The 18739-nt window shown below is 38.6% G+C and overlaps 3 protein-coding genes across 3 annotated transcripts; 2 read left to right on the top strand and 1 right to left on the bottom strand.

Moving 5' to 3' along the window:
• Positions 1-1937, top strand: LOC118801107 (tripartite motif-containing protein 16-like; the record flags this gene model as incomplete). The annotated part of the gene is given in 3 exon segments (XM_036561278.1): positions 1-47; positions 638-682; positions 1379-1937. Coding segments are annotated over 3 exon segments (616 nt in total), but the record flags the coding sequence as incomplete, so codon positions are not given.
• Positions 1938-5860: 3923 nt separating this feature from the next.
• Positions 5861-8679, top strand: LOC118801112 (serine/threonine-protein kinase pim-1-like). The gene is made up of 8 exons (XM_036561284.1): positions 5861-6044; positions 6377-6616; positions 6774-6968; positions 7125-7219; positions 7315-7368; positions 7473-7851; positions 8058-8234; positions 8504-8679. The coding sequence occupies exons 1-8, from the start codon at positions 5861-5863 to the stop codon at positions 8608-8610; spliced, it is 1431 nt and encodes a 476-aa protein (XP_036417177.1). The 3' UTR covers positions 8611-8679.
• Positions 8680-16643: 7964 nt separating this feature from the next.
• LOC118801111 (zinc-binding protein A33-like) lies at positions 16644-18675 on the bottom strand. The gene is made up of 3 exons (XM_036561282.1): positions 18670-18675; positions 17684-17843; positions 16644-17201 (listed from the first exon to the last, which is right to left on the bottom strand). The coding sequence occupies exons 1-3, from the start codon at positions 18673-18675 to the stop codon at positions 16648-16650; spliced, it is 720 nt and encodes a 239-aa protein (XP_036417175.1). The 3' UTR covers positions 16644-16647.
• Between the last annotated feature and the right edge of the window lie 64 nt (positions 18676-18739).

The raw sequence follows: 18739 nt of genomic DNA, 5'->3' as shown, positions 1-18739 counted from the left end.
TGGAGTGATGGAACGAGTGAAACCAGAAATAGTCAAGTTCTCTGGAGGTAGAATGAATCATGTGTAAAGATGAATCCTAAACAAGAGAATATAATTCTATTATCTTCATTTTCAATAGTCTGTAAAAACTTTTCACGTCAGATTTGACAGAATGTCTAAGAAATCCAAGTCTAGAGGATCACAGTCACATAGACTTCTTATAGAATAAACTTTAGCTTTATTGGAGCTGCAAAATACCAAACTACACATTTTAAAGAAAGATTTTTTTTTTTCTAGCCAAGTTTTTAATTTAGCTATCGTTAGAATTTATATACCTATTAGACTGACCATTGGCTACTCATACAATTTGATAAATGACAACATATTTTAATTTCTAATTATATGATAGCATATAATTTGATACATTTGTGTCCAACAAGCTTTACCTGACCTGCCCAAAAGGTTTTTCATTATACTGACCCCCATCAGGGTCACCCACACTTTATTTTTCACACTAACATATGATTTTGTTTTGGGGAACGAGTGGAACTGGAAGTGGTATCTGGAGGTAGAGTGAATAATATCTGATGTAATGTCTGTTTAATCTTAAATAAATTCACTGAAAGAGAATTTAATGCATCTGTTTCATTCTGAATAGTAATTGATGCCCTGATGCCAAAGACCAGAGAGGACTTCCTGAAATGTGAGTATCACAGATTTACTGAACCATGTACACGTTCAAAACCTCACTCTGTATATTTATTCTTTGTCAGTGATCTCATGCTCCAGTTTCATCAGAAGCTCTTGAAAGGTTGTTCAGACTCAATGTAGCTGATATACAGGCTGAAGATCATAATGATGTAGGTCACACAGTGACTTTTCAGTCCATAGACTCATTATTCTAACATTACCACTAATCTGTTATTAAAAAGGCATTTGTATCTCCTACACTCAGTATCATATAAACATGAAGCTTATAAGTCGCTTTATCTCATTAAGAATGAACATCATCTATGAATTATATGATTCATTTGTGACAAACTCTCCATATATAAGTAAGAAAATAACGAAGGTCAGTAATTATGTATTTAATAAATAATAGTTCTGCTCAGCTCGTCCAGCTGCTGGATATCAGAATTAGACACAATACTGCAGTTCATCTCCTCACAGGTTGGTGGCGTTGTTTCATTGTCTGGGAGAAATGCAACTTGTTTTATGTTCATATTCAGAATTTATTAAACATTATTAGTGAGACATTTTCTTAAGAGACGGCAAAAGTACTACAGTAATATACTGCAACACTGTTATGGTCATTGTCTATCTATCTATCTAATCTATCTGCTTCAAGCACTTTTAGCTGCATGTCAGTGTATTAAAAGGTGGTTTTTGTCTCCATCAGATTCCTGTCAGCTCACTCTGGATCCAAACACACTAAACAGAGAGCTCGCTCTGTCTGAGAGGAACAGAAAAATTACATTGATGAATCAGATCCAAACACACCCTGATCATCCAGAAAGATCTGATGTAGTGCCGCAAGTTCTCTGTAGAGAAAGTCTGACTGGACGCTGTTACTGGGAGGTCGAGTTTAGCAAGAGAGGTGTTGATATTGCAGTGTCTTATAAAGGCATCAGCAGGAAAAGTAATGAGTGTAGATTTGGGTGTAATGATCAGTCCTGGAGTCTGATCTGCTTTGGCTCTAGTTACTCTTTCAAACACAATGATAAAGAGTCTAAACTCTCTGTAAACTCCAGCTCCTCCAGAATAGGAGTGTATGTGGATCACAGTGCAGGAATTCTGTCCTTCTACAGCGTCTCTGACACAATGACCCTCCTCCACAGAGTCCACACCACATTCACTCAGCCCCTCTATCCCGGATTTGGTGTTTTTTGTGGTCATTATCTTCAGATCTGTGATCTTGAATAAAATTAAAATAAAAGCTGAAAATGTGTTCATCTACAGTCGTATGTGCACGAATAAAAAAACAAAGAATCTAAGAGACAATTAGAAACAACATATGATGCAGCAGCTTTAAATCTGTCCTGTATGTTCTAAACACTATGGAATGAGTACTTTTTTAACTCAAGTTTAAAATGTCTTTGACACTGTATGTTTCAATGTTGTGCATATATAATAAATAAACTGAACATTTTACTCAGATCACAATATTCATATTATGGTTTTGCTTTATTAGAACACAAACACTGCAAAACATGATACATCACTACATCAATATATCAATAATGCTGTCTTTTCACTAAATATGATTTAAACTATTCTAAAACTTCCAAGATCCAATGAAACCAGAATAGAAGGATTTTGTGAGTCAGCGCTGAGTCTGAGGTCATTCACAGCATGACCCAATGCTGTCTCAGTACTGCGGTTACAACAAAAACCTGATTCAAACTTCTTAATAACTTGTATGATATTAGATACACATTTAACTGTTTGAAAAACAATATTTCTAAGACTTAAAAAAGGAGGTTTTTCAGTAGAGGCTTCACCAGGACAGATTTAAAAGCGTCTGGAAAAGCAGCTGTTGACAGAGAACAGTTTACAATAGTTAAGACATCATTTTGAACACGATCAAAAACCATCTTAAGGAGAGAAACAGGAACAGGGTCACATGTGGATGAACGTAATTTGTTTGTAACAGTTATAAGATCCTGATAATCGATAACAGAGAAAGATGTCATCACTGTTGTAGGAGGCTGATCAGGAAGGTTATAGGAGCTTGTTTCAGCTGGCTGAGCTACACTCTGTCTTATCAGGCCATTTTGTTTTGAAAATGAATTGGAAACTTTCCACAAATTTTGCAAAATAAATCTCCATGAGTCATACTAAGAGAAAGGTTAGGGTTAATTAGTCAGTGTGGACTAAAAAGTCTTTGTGTTGATTAACCCTTTAGAATCTCTAATCTCAGGCTTATTACATATTACAGCTTATTGTTCAGTAACTACAGGGACTTCAGTGCAAACTGGCTGAGCTATTCTTAGGTTATAGAAGTGTGTAATAAAACGTTTGGCCTGCTGGTGGTCCTGGCCGTTTAAGGGGTTAATTACACTGGAGAGGTGTGACTGTCTGGATATTTTCACAGCATTATTGTAGGTGGAGATCTGCTCTTTGAGAATATTATAATTTGCCTGCAGCTCAGTTTTCCTCCATCAGTGCTCTGATTTACGACAGTTTCTCCTGAGCTGGTGTATTTCATCATTCATCCATGGATTTATGAGAATGCATCATTACATGAGTAGATCATTACATGAAGGAGTCAGAGCTGTGTCTGATGCACTATTATGGCACTTTCTTCATTACGTCTATAAAGACTTGAAGGAAAATACAGAAATGATCTGATATGAATGGATATGTACACACTTTAAAAAGATGGTTCTTCAAGGGTTCTTTACTAAAGAAAATGGTTTTATACAGAAGCATGAGCATTAAAAGAACCCTTTGCAAGATTAAAGGGTTCTTTGCCTGGTGAAAGGGTTATTGAGATTGATAGAGAATGTACAGTATTTGGTTCTATATAGAACCGTTTTGAAAAGGGTTCTGTATAGCACCAAAAAGGGTTCTGCTCTTGTTACAAGCTCATATCAAAACAGTAACAGAACCCTTTTTTGGTGCTATACACAGCCCTTTTCGAAATGTTTCTATAAAGAACCATATACAGCACGTTGTTTGAGTGTTCATGGTTCTATATAGAACTGTTTGAAGAACGCTTTAAGAACCACCATTTTTAAGTGTGTAGAGATGGTGCTTCAAATCAAATGTCTTCAAAGGTCTAATGAATTCTATTGAATTACTGCTAAAAATGTCTATTTTGCTTGAAAGTCTATATGTTACAATTAATAGCACAGACGTTTCACTACAAAGTTTGACAGCAAGACACTTAAAAAGACATCATTTTTTTACACAGTATTACTTAAAACAAGTACAAATGTCTAGAAATAGTTTGAATAATCTTACAATATTCATTCATATTCATAGACATTCTCAGGTGTAGCAGGTGAAGCTAAAACAGCACTGAAGGTTTACATTTGGAGTGAAAAGACACTGAAGTGAGTCTGTACAGATTTAAAAGCTCTTAATGAGTTTATTTAAAATCCAACTGTTCATTTGATGCACATGATGAAGTGCAGTGCAAGTCTAACACATCTCCATGGTGATAATGATCTCGAAAGATGTTGCAGTGTGTTGATGGGATGTTAATGACATAAAAATCTCTGTATGCAAGGGACAAGGCCAAAAAATAATATTAGCTGGTTGTGATCTTCAGGCACTGCATTAAAAACAGACATGATTCTGTAGTGGAAATCACTGCAGGGGCTCAGGAATAGTTCGTCACTGCATCCACAATTGCAAGTTGTAACTGTACCATACAAAGAAGAAGGCAAATATAAACAGAATACAGAGAACCTGCCACTTTCAAGCAAAGTGGGAGAGAGTCCTGTGATCCAACAAATAAAACTTCTTTGGAAATCATGAACGCTGCATCCCCCGGGCTAAAGACCATTCGGCTTGTTATCGGTGCACAGTTTGAAAACTGGCATCTGTGATGGTATGGGGGTGCATTAGTGCACATGGCATTAGTGATGTGCATATCTGTGAAAGCACCATTAATGCTGAACAACATTTACAGGTTTTGGAAACAAATGCTGCCATCCAGATGACGTCTTCTTCAGGGAAGGCCTCGATTATTTCAACAAGACACTGCTAAACCACATTCTGCATGTATTACAATAGCGTGGCTCTATAGTGAAAGAATTAGTGTGCTAAACTGGCGTACCTGCAGTCCAGACTTGCAATCACCATTGAAAACATTCTGTGCATTATAAAATGAAAAATGGAACAAAGGACACTCTAAGCTGTTGAGCAGCTGAAATCCTATATCAAACAAAAAAGATTTCACTCAAAACTACAGCAGCTGTTCTCCTCAGTTCCCAAAGACTTACAGAGTGACGTTAAAAGAAGAACTGATGCAACACAGAAGTAAACATGCCCCCTGTCCCAACTTTTTTGGAACGTCTTGCTGGCATAAAATTCAAAATGGGCATATATTTTTCAAAAAACTATAACATTTCTCAGTGTCAAGAGTTGATATGTTGTCTTTGTACAATTTTCAAGTAAATATATGGTTTATATGGTTCCATTTTTGTCGTTCAGTATTTGACTTAATTTGAAATTAACTACTGTCCTTTATATTGTATGTAAATTCCAACATGAGTGGACCAAGTAACAGCCCAAAATTGCTTGGAAAAATGTCTGGTTCCATTGACTTACATTAAAATAGGTTTTCTCCTTTTCCTGTAAAGTTACCATTTTGGAGATACAAGGTTTTGGTCTGACAGCAGCAATATAGATGTATGTACTGTATATATATATATATATATACATATGTGTGTGTGTGTGTGTGTAAACATAGCTCCACGCACACATTCTAAACGGTACCACGGCAACATGTGTCCAAGTAGAACACCTTAATTATGATGTCACAACAGATGAGTGATGTTAAAAACCTCCTGCACTCAGAATTTGGTCATTTCTGATCAGTTCGCTGAGAAACAAACACCACAGAATCACACGTCTAACTTGTGTACAAGTTTAGTGGAAGTAATTTCATACTCAGAAGATGATGGAGCAGCGCTCTGCAGCCAGAGGTTCCATACATTCTTGTTTGAATTTGTTTATTTATTTATCAGTTTATTTGGGATAGCTCTTTTTATTAGCTTGTAAGGTTTTCTTTGTCACCAGAACAATACGAGCACATTTAAATATTATTCCATAATAACAATATAAAATATAGTGCAGTGTATCAGCCTAGAATTATCATTACTACAGATATATTCAGCCCATGTTCTCTGAAAGAACATTAAATACTCAAATGACCATCCTGTACTCAGATGCTCCACGAGGAAAGAGGAAGAGAAAGGAGGAGGAATGTGGCCGGACTGCAGAGGGAACGAGAGAGGTTCCCAACATGGAAGCTCCGGCGGGAAAGAGGACGAAGCTGGCAGTGAACCAGCCCAAGAGAACAACTCGGGGACAGGAAAAAGCCTCTGAGCCAGGTCAGTTCATTTGCCCTCATTCTGTAAAACTGAGTGCTGTCGTTGAGGGAATGTGATTGGATAAAAAGAGCTGACATGCAGCCGAAAGTGTTGGCTGTGAAGTAGAAAAGGAAAGTTAAAGACACTGGCTGTAGAAATTATATCAAAAATGACCAAAGAAAACTGCTAAACAGAGAAAATGGAGAAAACTCCTAAGAAATTCCGTTTTACAAAGTAGAGTACAGGTTCAGAGTATAACGAAGTATTCTACAGTAAGCTTTATCGTGGATGCTCTGCTGTTGTGCTCCTGAACAATTCTAATCTGGTCACTTTAATGGTGGGTCCACTGTCAGATCCTGTGGTGGGTCAAGGTTTAGGTAAAGTGACCAGAACGATATATACTCACATGATCATCCTGTACTCAGATGCTCCACGAGGAAAGAGGAAGAGAAAGGAGGAGGAATATGGCCAGAATGTTGCAGAGGGAACAAGCGAGGTTCCCAACATGGAAGCTCCGGCAGGGAAGAGGATGAAACGGGCAGTGAACCGGCCCAAGAGAACAACTCAGGGACAGGAAAAAGCCTCTGAGCCAGGTCAGTCCTCTTGCCTCCATACTGTATAACTAAATGCTGTCACTGACGAAATGTGATTTGATAAATAGAGTTAACATGCAGACAAAGGTGTTGGCAGGGAGTAGAAAAGGTAGAGTGACCAGATCATTAAATATTCAAATGATCATTCTGTGCTCAGATGCTCCACGAGGGAAGAGGAAGAGAAAAGAGGAGGGATGCGGCCAGAGTGTTGCAGAGGGAACACACAACAATCCCAACTCTAACAATCCAGGAAAGAAGAATAAGGGGGCAGAGAACCGGCCCAAAAGATTGTCTCAGGGACAGAGGACAGCCACCGAGCCGGGCCCATCCACTGATCAGACAACTGCACACTGTAAACATTTAATGTCACCTCATTGTAAAAGAGCTGTAATCTAAATGAAGTTCACAGAAAGTAGATTCCACTACATCCTTCATAGCCAGTAATGTTGATTGGTAAAGCCCTGAAGAAAAGGCTGTCATTTATTTGTAACATTATTTTTTTCCATAGACCCCTTCGCCTGCCAATATGCGATCGGAGAAAAACTGGGCCAAGGGAGCTTTGGCTCTGTCTTCAAGGGAAGTCGCATTTCCGATGGCCTACAGGTTCTGCTCACTCCTCAGATTTCATTTTAACAGTCATTATTTCTCCTCCTCTCTTTTCACTGCTAGAAATCTCAATATCTTTTGTCTGTGTGTAGGTAGCCATCAAATTTGCGTCAAAACGTCGAAGTAACAGCCGATATCTCCGAAGTGTAAGTGCACCTACTTGTAGTAACACATGATGGTCCCAAACAGCCCCATGAGTTTCTCCCTATGTTCTTCCCTCCTCACCATCAAACTCTCTACTTTTCCACAGCCTGTTGAGTCCAGGTCCGTGCCTATGGAAGTGGCTCTGATGCAGATGGTGAACCAGCCACCTTTCTGCAGGAACATCATCCGGCTCGTCGAGTGGTTTGATGAGCCAGACCATTACATCCTGGTCCTGGAGCGCCCTGAACCTTGTGTGGACTTGAAGAGCTTCCTTGACAGCTTAGGAGGCTACGCTGATGAAGAGACGGCCCGAACCATAATGCTCCAGGCCGTGGAGGCAGCAAGCCAGTGCAGCTTGCGAGGTGTCCTGCATCGGGACATTAAACTGGCAAACTTTTTGATCAACACGGACACCTCAGAGGTCAAGCTGATTGACTTTGGGTGTGGTGATAAGATCAAGAGAACAGGGTACACTCGATATGAAGGTACATTTGAATGCTAATAGCTCCCCCTTTTGAGAATCTTTAGCCTGCTAAAAGTGAGAGAGTGAGTGAGTTACGAAAAAGCTCCATAAGGTGCTTCACATCTAAAACATGATCCTAAAAGGAGAACTGAGTCCCTTAGCTGCTTGTTTGTTAAATGGACTATTGTGCTCACCTGTGCTTGTTTCTTTCCTTTGTTATGTTCTCAGGCACAGTACTATACAGCCCTCCCGAGTTTCTTCTACAGCGCAAGTATCATGCCAATCCTGCCACAGTTTGGTCGCTTGGTGTCCTGCTGTTCAGGATGGTTTGTGGACACTTTCCCTTTGCTGATGAACAGGACATCGTTCAAGGGAGTCTGAACTTCAGAGATGACCTATCTCAGGGTAAGATAAATGGGAGTGTCCAGGTAATTTAGGCATATCGAGAAAGTACAGAAGAACAGAAATTGAAAACATAAGCTATAGTTAGAGGGGAATATGCAGGGTAAAAGCCGGAGAGTTTGCAGTGGGGCAAGGATAGACGTCCTTAAATGTATATGTTTAAAATAGCGTATTTTTCATCTTATAGTTACATCCCACCCTTTGACTGGTAGTCCTTCTGAAATGTAGTGGTTAAGCAACTCTCTCACATCCAGTCTCCTCACTCTGCACAGAATGCTGTAATCTGATTGAATGGTGCCTCCAGCGCAACCAATCCAGGAGGCCTAGTTTTCAGCAGATCAGGCAGCATGAGTGGTTCCAGCGCACCGTCCAAGCCTAGGATCAGGTTAGCCAGGGAGGCTAGGAGAAGAAGCAGTAGGTCTAAAATATCTAGTGACAAATGAGGAGATATTGTAGTAGAAATTATGGACTAAGATTAAAAAAATCAAGATTTGTTTCAAGAAAGCCTCAGAAGTGCCTCTAGCGCTGACTATTGGAAATCTTGGTTTATGTTTCAGGTTATGAAGGGCAGTTAAAAGGAGATCACAAAAAACAACAACAGCGACAAAACACTTCTTCATGTGACCACAGACTACTGGATAAAGAAGAGTGACAAATGATTAAGGACAATGGAAAAAACAACAGAAGTAAAAAAGTCAACGGCAGTGAAAAAGGACAGTAACGGTAAAAATACATCTGACAGTGAGAAAAGGACAATGGCAGAAAAATGACAGCAACAGTAAAAGGACAGCATCAGTTAAAATTATGGCAGTATCTTCTGGACTTTATTCAAGTTCAAACGCAAGTTTGAAAATTCAAATGCAAATTTGAAAATGCTAATTCATTTGTTTATTTATCAGGTGTTGACTGAGGGGTCTGTGATAAAGTATTGGCCAGTTCATTCCGGTAGGAATGTAACTGCTGCACCGTTTAAGGTGGAACGGGAAAATTTGAATAAGAAGTTGCCTTCAGCTTTGTCTGTGGTAGGACATCTCAGTACTGAAGCACAATTCAGAACACCTGTCTCCATGTCACTAACATTAGTGCTTGTGCAGCCACGAGCTCTCCTAGTCAATCAAGAATCACTTCCACACAAAAATCCCTCTGGACAGAATTATCCTCGGCCTGGTTAGCAAGTGTTAAAAGTCACTCCGTGGTTGCTGCTGCTAACTCTGTATTCTATTAAACAAGCATCTAGTTGCTTATACTCGTCACGTCTTCTTAAAACACACCCACCCCATTACAAAGACCCTCCCAAGCTCTTTGCTTTACCACATTAATTTTTTCCAACCATTATACACAGAAATGCAAACACACTTAATACACTTATGTTGGAAATGAAATTATACACAACAGAATGTGCATTTTCATTTTTGTGTTTGAATTTTCAAATTTGCATTAGAATTTGAAAAAAGTCTGGCAGTAAAGACATTAAAAAAGGACAACAGCAGAGAAAAAGGACAATGACAGTGAAACAGAGCAAAGACATTGAAAAAGGACAACACCAGTGAAAAAACAACAACTGTGAAAAAGACAACGACTGTGAAAAATGAAAACAGCAGAGAAAAGAACAACGACTGTGAAAAAGACAATGACTGTGAAAAAGGACAATGGCAATAAAAAAGAGCAAAGACACTGAAAAAGGACAACAGCAGTGGAAAAAACAACAATAGTGAAAAAGACAATGACAGTGAAAAGGAAAAGAAGAGTGAAAAGGACAATGGCAGTGAAAAATGTCAAGAACAGTGAAAAGGACAATGACAGTGAAAACGGACAAAAACAGTGAAAAAGACAACGACAGTGAAAAAGGACAAGAACAGCGAAAAGGACAAGAACAGTGAAAAAGGACAAGAACAGTGAAAAGGACAATGACAGTGAAAAAGGACAAGAACAACGAAAAGGACAATGACAGTGAAAAAGGACAATGGCAGAGAAAAATGTCAAGAACAGTGAAAAGCACAACGACAGTGAAAAAGGACAAGAACAGTGAAAAAAGGACAAGAACAGAGAAATGGACGACTGCAGTGAAAAAAGGTCAAGAACAATGAAAAAGGACAAGAACAGTGAAAAGGACAAGAACAGTAAAAAAGGACAGGAACAGTGAAAAGGACAATGGCAGTGAAAAAGGACAAGACCAAAGAAAAGGACAAGAACAGTGAAAAAGGACAAGAACAGAGAAAAGGACAACGGTATTGAAAAAGGACAAGAACAGTGAAAAGGACAACGACAGTGAAAAGTACAATGACAGTGAAAAGGTCAAGAACAGTGAAAAAGACAACAACAGTCAAAAAGGACAAGAACAGTGAAAAGGACAATGACAATGAAAAAGGACAATGACAGTGAAAAAGGACAAGAACAGTGAAAAAGGACAACGACTGTGAAAATGGCAAGAACAGTGAAAAGAACAACGACAGTGAAAAAGGACAAGAACAGTGAAAAGGACAACGACAGTGAAAAAGGACAATGACAGTGAAAAAGGACAAGAACAGCGAAAAAGGACAATGGCAGTGAAAAAGGACAGTGACAGTGAAAAAGGACTAGAACAGTGAAAAGAACAACAGTGAAAAAGGACAAGAACAGTGAAAAGGACAACGACTGTGGAAAAGGACAAGAACACAGAAAAAGGACAACGGCAGTGAAAAAGGACTGAAAAAACCAACAACAGTGAAAAAGGACAACGGCAGTGAAAAATTACAAGAATCAGTGAAAAGAACAATGACAGTGAAAAACGACAAGAATAGTTAAAAGGACAATGGCAGTGAAAAAGTTCAAGAACAGTGAAAAGGTCAATAACAGTGAAAAGGACAACGGTATTGAAAAAGGTCAAGAACAGTGAAAAGGACAAGAACAGTGAAAAGGACAACAACAGTGAAAAAGACAAGAACAGCGAAAAAGACAAGAACAGTGAAAAAGGACAAAAACAGTGAAAAAGGACAATGACAGTGAAAAAGACAATGATGGTGAAAAAGGACAAGAACAGCTAAAAGGACAACGAAAAAAGACAATAAGTGAGAAAAGGACAAGAACAGTGAAAAAGGACAAGAACAGTAAAAAAACAACAGTGAAAAAGGACAACGGCAGTGAAAAAGGACGACAGTGAAAAAAAAAAAACAACAGTGGAAAAGGACAACAGCAGTTAAAAAGGACAATGACAGTAAAAAAAACAACAACAGTGAAAAAGGACAATAGCAGTGAAAAATTACAAGAAACAGTAAAAAGAACAATGACAGTGAAAAAGGACAAGAACAGTTAAAAGGACAATGGCAGTGAAAAAGTTCAAGAATAGTGAAAAGGACTGTGAAAAGGTCAAGAACAGTGAAAAGGACAACGGTATTGAAAAAGTTCAAGATCAGTGAAAAGGACAAGAACAGTGAAAAGGACAAGAAGAGTGAAAAGGACAAGAACAGTGAAAAAGACAACGACAGTGAAAAGGGCAAGAACAGTGAAAAGGACAACGGCAGTGAAAAAGACAACAACAGTGAAAAAGACAACAACAGTGAAAAGGACAACGACAGTGAAAAAGGACAACGACAGTGAAAAAAAACAACAGTGAAAAAGGACAACAACAGTGAAAAGGACTAGAACAGTGAAAAGAACAACGGCAGTGAAAAAGGACAAGAACAGTGAAAAGGACAATGACAGTGAAAAAGACAACGACGGTGAAAAAGGACAAGAACAGCGAAAAGGACAACAACAGTGAAAAAGGACAAGAACAGTGAAAAGGATAACGACAGTGAAAAAGACAAGAACAGTGAAAAAGACAACAACAGTGAAAAGGACGACAGTGAAAAAGAACAACGACAGTGAAAAAACAACAACAGTGAAAAAGGACAACAACAGTGAAAAGGACAAGAACAGTGAAAAGAACAACGGCAGTGAAAAAGGACAAGAACAGTGAAAAGGACAACGACAGTGAAAAAGACAACGACGGTGAAAAAGGACAAGAACAGCGAAAAGGACAACAACAGTGAAAAAGGACAAGAAGCGAGAAAAGGACAAGAACAGTGAAAATGGACAAGAACAGTGAAAAAGGACAATGGCATTGAAAAGGACAACGGCAGTGAAAAAGTTCAAGAACAGTGAAAAGGACAACGACAGTGAAAAAGCACAAGAACAGAGAAAAGGACAACGGTTTTGACAAAGGTCAAGAACAGTGAAAAGGATAACAACAGTGAAAAAGACAATGACAGTGGGAAAGGACAAGAACAGTGAAAAGGACAACGACAGTGGAAAAGGACAAGAACAGTGAAAAAGGACAACGACAGTGAAAAGGACAAGAACAGTGAAAAGGACAACGGCTGTGAAAAGGACAATGACAGTCAAAAAGGACAGGAACAGTGAAAAAGGACGACAGTGAAAAAACCAACAACAGTGAAAAAGGACAACGGCAGTGAAAAATTACAAGAAACAGTGAAAAGAACAACGACAGTGTAAAAGGATAAGAACAGTGAAAATGGACGACAGTGAAAAGAACAACGACAGTGAAAAAGGACAAGAACAGTGAAAAGGACAATGACAGTGAAAAAGGACAACGACTGTGAAAAGGGCAAGAACAGCGAAAAGAGCAATGACAGTGAAAAAGGACAACGGCAGTGAAAAAGGACAGTGACAGTGAAAAAGGACAAGAACAGTGAAAAGAACAACAGTGAAAAAGGACAAGAACAGTGAAAAGGACAAGAACACAGGAACAGGACAAAGGCAGTGAAAAAGGACAAGAACAGTGAAAAAGGACAAGAACAGTGAAAAGGACAACGACAGTGGAAAAGCAAAATGACAGTGAAAAAAGCTGAATAAATGAATCAAATGTGTTAAAATGTCTGAGGGAGGTCAGTATAGAATGAATGATAAGACACTTCACACAAACCCAAGAGGAGATACAGCAGCTTTAAACTGCTGACAGTTGAGTTGATGTCTGAAAACAAGAGTAAACTCAACCTTTCATTAGAAACAGCTGAGAGATACGAGAGAACGTCCTCCGAGAACCACACTACGCTCTTCTTACCAGAACAGACAAACCATCAGAATTACTGAACACAGTTTAGACACAGAAATATAACAAGCACTTCAGCACTGCAGCTCTGGCCATTATGTGTTAAATGTCACAATTCGTTCATGGTTAGTTGTCCCTGTGATGTTGACAATAACAGTGTAATGTCAAAAGAATCCTGAATGTTTTCATAAATGTGTAAGTAAATCAAGCAGGTGTTACATTTTAAAATGAACTAAAACAAGTAACAGATGTGACATCACAATTCCTTTTTCCCATATAACCAATCAAAGAAGAGGCTGCTCTGTTTGTGAACAGGCCAATACCCACACACACACACACACACACACACACACACACACACACACTCTTTATAAGCTTTATTGGGGGGGGCGGTTGTGTTGGGGGAGCTGGAGCCTATCCTAGCACTCATTGGGTGGAAGGCAGGAAACAGAAACACCCTGGACAGGTCACCAGTCCATCACAGATACACAGACATGTACATTTACAACTAGGGGCAATTTAGCAATGTCCAATTGGCCTGTAGGAGGAAACCAGACCACCTGGAGGAAACCAACGAGAGCATGCAAACTCCACACAGAAAGAACCTGGTTGTGTGTGTATATATATATAAACAATGTAAAGGACATTATTGTGCAGAAAAATGGACATATAGTGACGTTAAACATGAGCTGTTGTGCTTTATTAACAGCTGTAGTTGGCCACAGTTACGCCGGACACAAAGGGAGTGTTAGCTTTAGCCTTTCGCTGTGGAGTCCAGTAAACTTCCAGCTCTAGACTGACCCGGCTCTTCTTGTTCTGACAGATATATTTCCTAAAAGAAGCTCAGCCCCACCTTCACAATAAGAGTCCATTGTAGAATAAACCCAGAGAATAACTGTAGTACAACATATAAATAAATACATTTAATATTTACATTACATTAAATTAAATTACATTCCATTATGGCTCCTTTAAATGTAGCTATATTCTTTTGTCAAGCTTATTTAATGTTTATTTATTATAGAAATAATTATTTATTATGTAAATCTTAATATAAATTGTATAAATCTCGTGGTACTTTTAAGATACAGACAGTGTGTAAATCTAAATGAAGGCGTGATAATGTGATAGGCACTGACCCGAGCTCACACTCTCCGCTAATAAACTCTTCAACAATACAATAAACTACAGAGAGAAAGGAGGAGTCAGCTTATCAGCTTATTAACTAAAAACCAATAAATCTGTGATTAATAATGCAGCTATTCAGAGCCTGATACATCAGAACTGTTAAAGGGGAATTCCACCCATTTTTCCAAAGTTCTCTGACAAATTAAGTGGTTAAGATGTAAACAAAGTCATTCAGAGTAGTTTGGTGTGAAACGCTCTGTTCTAGATAAACTTAACAAATCAGAACTGTTCACAGTGGTGGTGATAGGAACTAGACGTCCACCTCTAAAAGCTCCCTCACAGAAAGTTATTACATGAAATAGTTATGAATACCCTGCCTGATGTCTGAGACAATGTTTTATGATAGTTTTGAGAACTTACACTCCATTCATGGTGGAGGGATACATAATATGCAGGGCATTGTGAGGCAAAATAGTCCCCAAAGAAAGAAAACTTATTTCAGATTTTCCACTATTTTCCCATCATCAGCATTCCATATAAAACAAGTAGGTTCGTTCTCTGGAGGTATTCTTGTCCACTACAAAACCACTGGCTGCAGCACCACCTGGGGTGAAAGCAGGGAGTTGGAGAAAACTATCTGTCCAGGATCAGTACAGTCATGAACTGGATTAACTGACTATCCAGGATCAATCCAGTCATTAACTAGGTTAACTGACTATCCAGGATCTATACACTCATGAACAGGATTAACTGACTGCCTGGGGTCAATAGAGTCATGAACAGGATTGCCTGACTGTCTGGGATCAATTCAGTCAATAAAATGATTAATAGGCTATTCTGGATCAATATAGTCATGAACTGGATTAACTAACTATCCAGAGATCAATACTGTCATGAGCTATATTAATTGATTATGCAGGGTTAAACACAGTCATCAACTAGATTAATTGATTATCCAGGATCAGTACAGTCATGAATTACATTAATTAACTATCCATGGATAAACACTGTCATTAACTAGATTAACCGATTATCCAGGAACAATCGAGTCAAGAACTGGATTAACTGACTATCCAGGATTAATCCAGTGATGAAATGGATTAACCGACAATCCAGAATCAATACAGTCATGAACAGGATTAAGTGATTATCCAGGATCAGTGCAATCAGTAAGAAGATTAACAGGCTATCCAAGATCAATAAAGTCATGAACTAGATTAATTGACTATCCATGATCAGTACAGTCAGATGTTGAATTCACTGGTTTTCCAGGATGAATGCAGTCTTGGATTAGATTGAATGCCTATCCAGGATCAATACAGTCATTGACTGGATTGAATGACTATCCAGGATCAAAACAGTCCTGAACTGAATTACATGATTATCCAGGATCAGTGCAGTCTGTAATATGATTAACTGGCTTTCCAAGATCAATAGAGTCATGAACTAGATTAACTGACTATCCACGATCAATACAGTCATTTACTGGATTAACTAACAATCCATGATCAATATCATCAGTGGTAGGATTAACTGGCTGTGGAGGATTAAAACAATAGCAGGATTCATTTACTAGATATAAATCTCAGATTACCACAGTAATTAAAAGGAGTTCATGCAGGTTCCAGAAGAAATACAGTCATGAACGATGTCCATTTGACCATCCAGGATCAGCAGCTATTGGCTACCCAGGACAACTAGATAAGCTCTAGATAAGTGGATCAGTTAGGTATTTATTAATGTTGTCATGCATATCCTTAAAAATCACACTTTTCTAAGATTTACTGTTTGATAAACATAACCTTACTACCCAGATAGCAGACTAGCAATGCTACATAGTAAGATAACTGAATAGCCTGAATGAGAGACTCGACATTATCTATCCACACATTATCTATCCACACATTATCTATCCACACATTATCTATACACTGTCAGTGGATACAATTACTTGATTAAAGTTTTGTACCCATTTGTTTTATCCTAATATATTTAAGCATATATAAATAACGTATTAACGTTATGACGTAATAACGTATGGAAGTAATGCATGTATTTGTGGAGTTACCTGTTGCTCTGCACGAGCAGGACTGGTAGGAATTTGAAAAACAGAAAAAGTGCAGGCACAAATCACTGATTGGACGATAGCGGAATTTATTCAGGAAAAGAAAATAAATGATTATCCAGGATGAGGCGCCACTTATGAAAATCAGATCGCGCTCAAAAGGTCACTGAAATGTTTGAAATCTGCTGAAATCTTTATTTCTGACTGAAATGCAGAAGCGACTGTGCTGGGTCTTTAAACACTGGTATGATCTTCATAGGAGAGACTTTACAGACATTCATGAACAATGGAAAGACCCTCTCAGTGAATCTGTGGGACACTGTGTGTAAGTGTCTGTTAGTTAGACCATCAGAGAATGAGAGCTTTCCTCTCTCCCAGTCCAGCTGCACTCTGATCTTCTGGAGATTCTGGGCCACTGAGAGGGGAGTTCCAGGCTGTGGTGACGAACCTGCTGCATATTGTCCATTCAGATACCACAGTGACCAGACTCCACTCCTGGAGAAAATCTCTCCCTTCCTCTCAGCAGACTCCGTCATCACCCCCAATATCCAGAGTTTATCTCCCACTTCAACATCCCAGCAGTGCGTCCCTGAGTTAAAGCCCTCGGAGCCCAGCACACACGCCAGCTTATCAAACCTCTCTGGATTATCAGGAAGCTGCTGCTTCTCATCTCTGAATCTCACACTGGTCAGATCATCAGACAGGACGAGTTTAGGATGAGCAGTGTTGGGATCCAGAGTTACAGGAGCTGAAAGAGAAGAAATACAAGCTTGTGATATATTTTATTACAGTAATCATGAATCAGGTTGGTTAATTAGGCACATGTTTCATTCTGTAATCTATAGTTATGTGTGTTTTATTTAGAAAGTGATGCTTCAGAGTGAACATTAACAAATACAGTGTTCTGAAAAAGTCAGACACCTTCATTTATCTAAAATCCAGTCAAAACAGTTGTTAGCAGAGTTTTTCAGGAGATATTTTTGAGCAGATTAGATAAAAGAAAATCCAGAGAAAAGAGGAAAGTCAAAGAAATATAAGAGATAAAACAGGAGTTTCCAAAACTGGAGTTCAAAACATGATTAAAAGCTACAGAGAAAATGGGACCCCTAACAACCATGCAAGACCTGGTAGACCACCAACACTGTCCTCATCAGATAAACAGCTTTTTCTTGATGCTAAATATATGAGACGAACTAATAAAGAAAGACTGAGTCTGAGAGCGAGACTCACCAAACTGAACAATCTCCTGCATCTTCTCCCAGACTGTGAACTTCAGGTTGGCCAGATGTTCAGCCACATGGAGCAGCTCTCCTGAAAGCCTCTCTGGATCCTGCAGTGTGCACTGGGTTCTGGAAGAACATTCAGGAGTCAGTGCTGCTGTGATTTTGGGCTCAGAATCACAGAAAGAAGCAGGAGACACAACACTCACCTTTTCAGAGTGGCCTTGTAGTTCTGAAAAACAATGAGGGTAAAATAAATACATTTATTTACTTATTAAATAACAGTGTTACCTTGATACAGTGTAAAAACCAAAGACTAGAAATAAAGTATTTTTCATTTTGGTTGGTTCTGAACAGAAATGATAATTAACTGTGTCCCCTTTTGGTGACCAGTTAGAATGAAATAAAAGAACTTTTAATTACATTATTCAGATATAGTTTAGTGTACATATGATAGGCTTTAACTACTAACACCCCAGAGTCCAGACCTCAACACACTGAATGTGTTTGGGATTATTTGGATCATGAGAAGCAGAAAATGCAGCTAAGACTGAACTTTGGATGTATGTAAAAATATCCCTGCAGATTTCACTGAAAAACTACAAGTGAGTCTCCTGAAAAGAATGGAAGCTGTAATCAAGGTAAAAAGTGGACAGTGAATATTATAGTTAGCTGTTGAGGCTTCTGTGTAATATTATGTAAAAATCTGTTTTTTTCCTGGTGCTAAAAAATGAATAACTTGAAGAAATGGTAAATATCTGAGTACATAATAAATATCTGCTATAAAATTACAGTAGTTGTCCACCTTGTCAAGGAGAGATTCATGACAGGGAGGATATTTTTATCTAGAATTAACATCTGATCAACTCATGATTGACCTTCAGATAGAAAAGTGTTAAACTGTTCAAGGTGACCTCACACTGTTTCACAAACACAACTTATCTACTCTGCAGTTCCCTAAACTACCAGCAGATGCTGCTCTACTACAAATCTAACCCCCATTATGAGTCTAATTCAGGTGTGATTTTAATGCCATTCTCTTCTTCACACTCCCACAGAATGAACA

Source organism: Colossoma macropomum, unplaced genomic scaffold (assembly GCF_904425465.1).
Source record: "Colossoma macropomum unplaced genomic scaffold, Colossoma_macropomum, whole genome shotgun sequence".
Taxonomy (NCBI): domain Eukaryota; kingdom Metazoa; phylum Chordata; class Actinopteri; order Characiformes; family Serrasalmidae; genus Colossoma; species Colossoma macropomum.
Note: the sequence above shows the minus strand (reverse complement) of the source record. Positions and strands in the feature narration are given on the sequence as shown.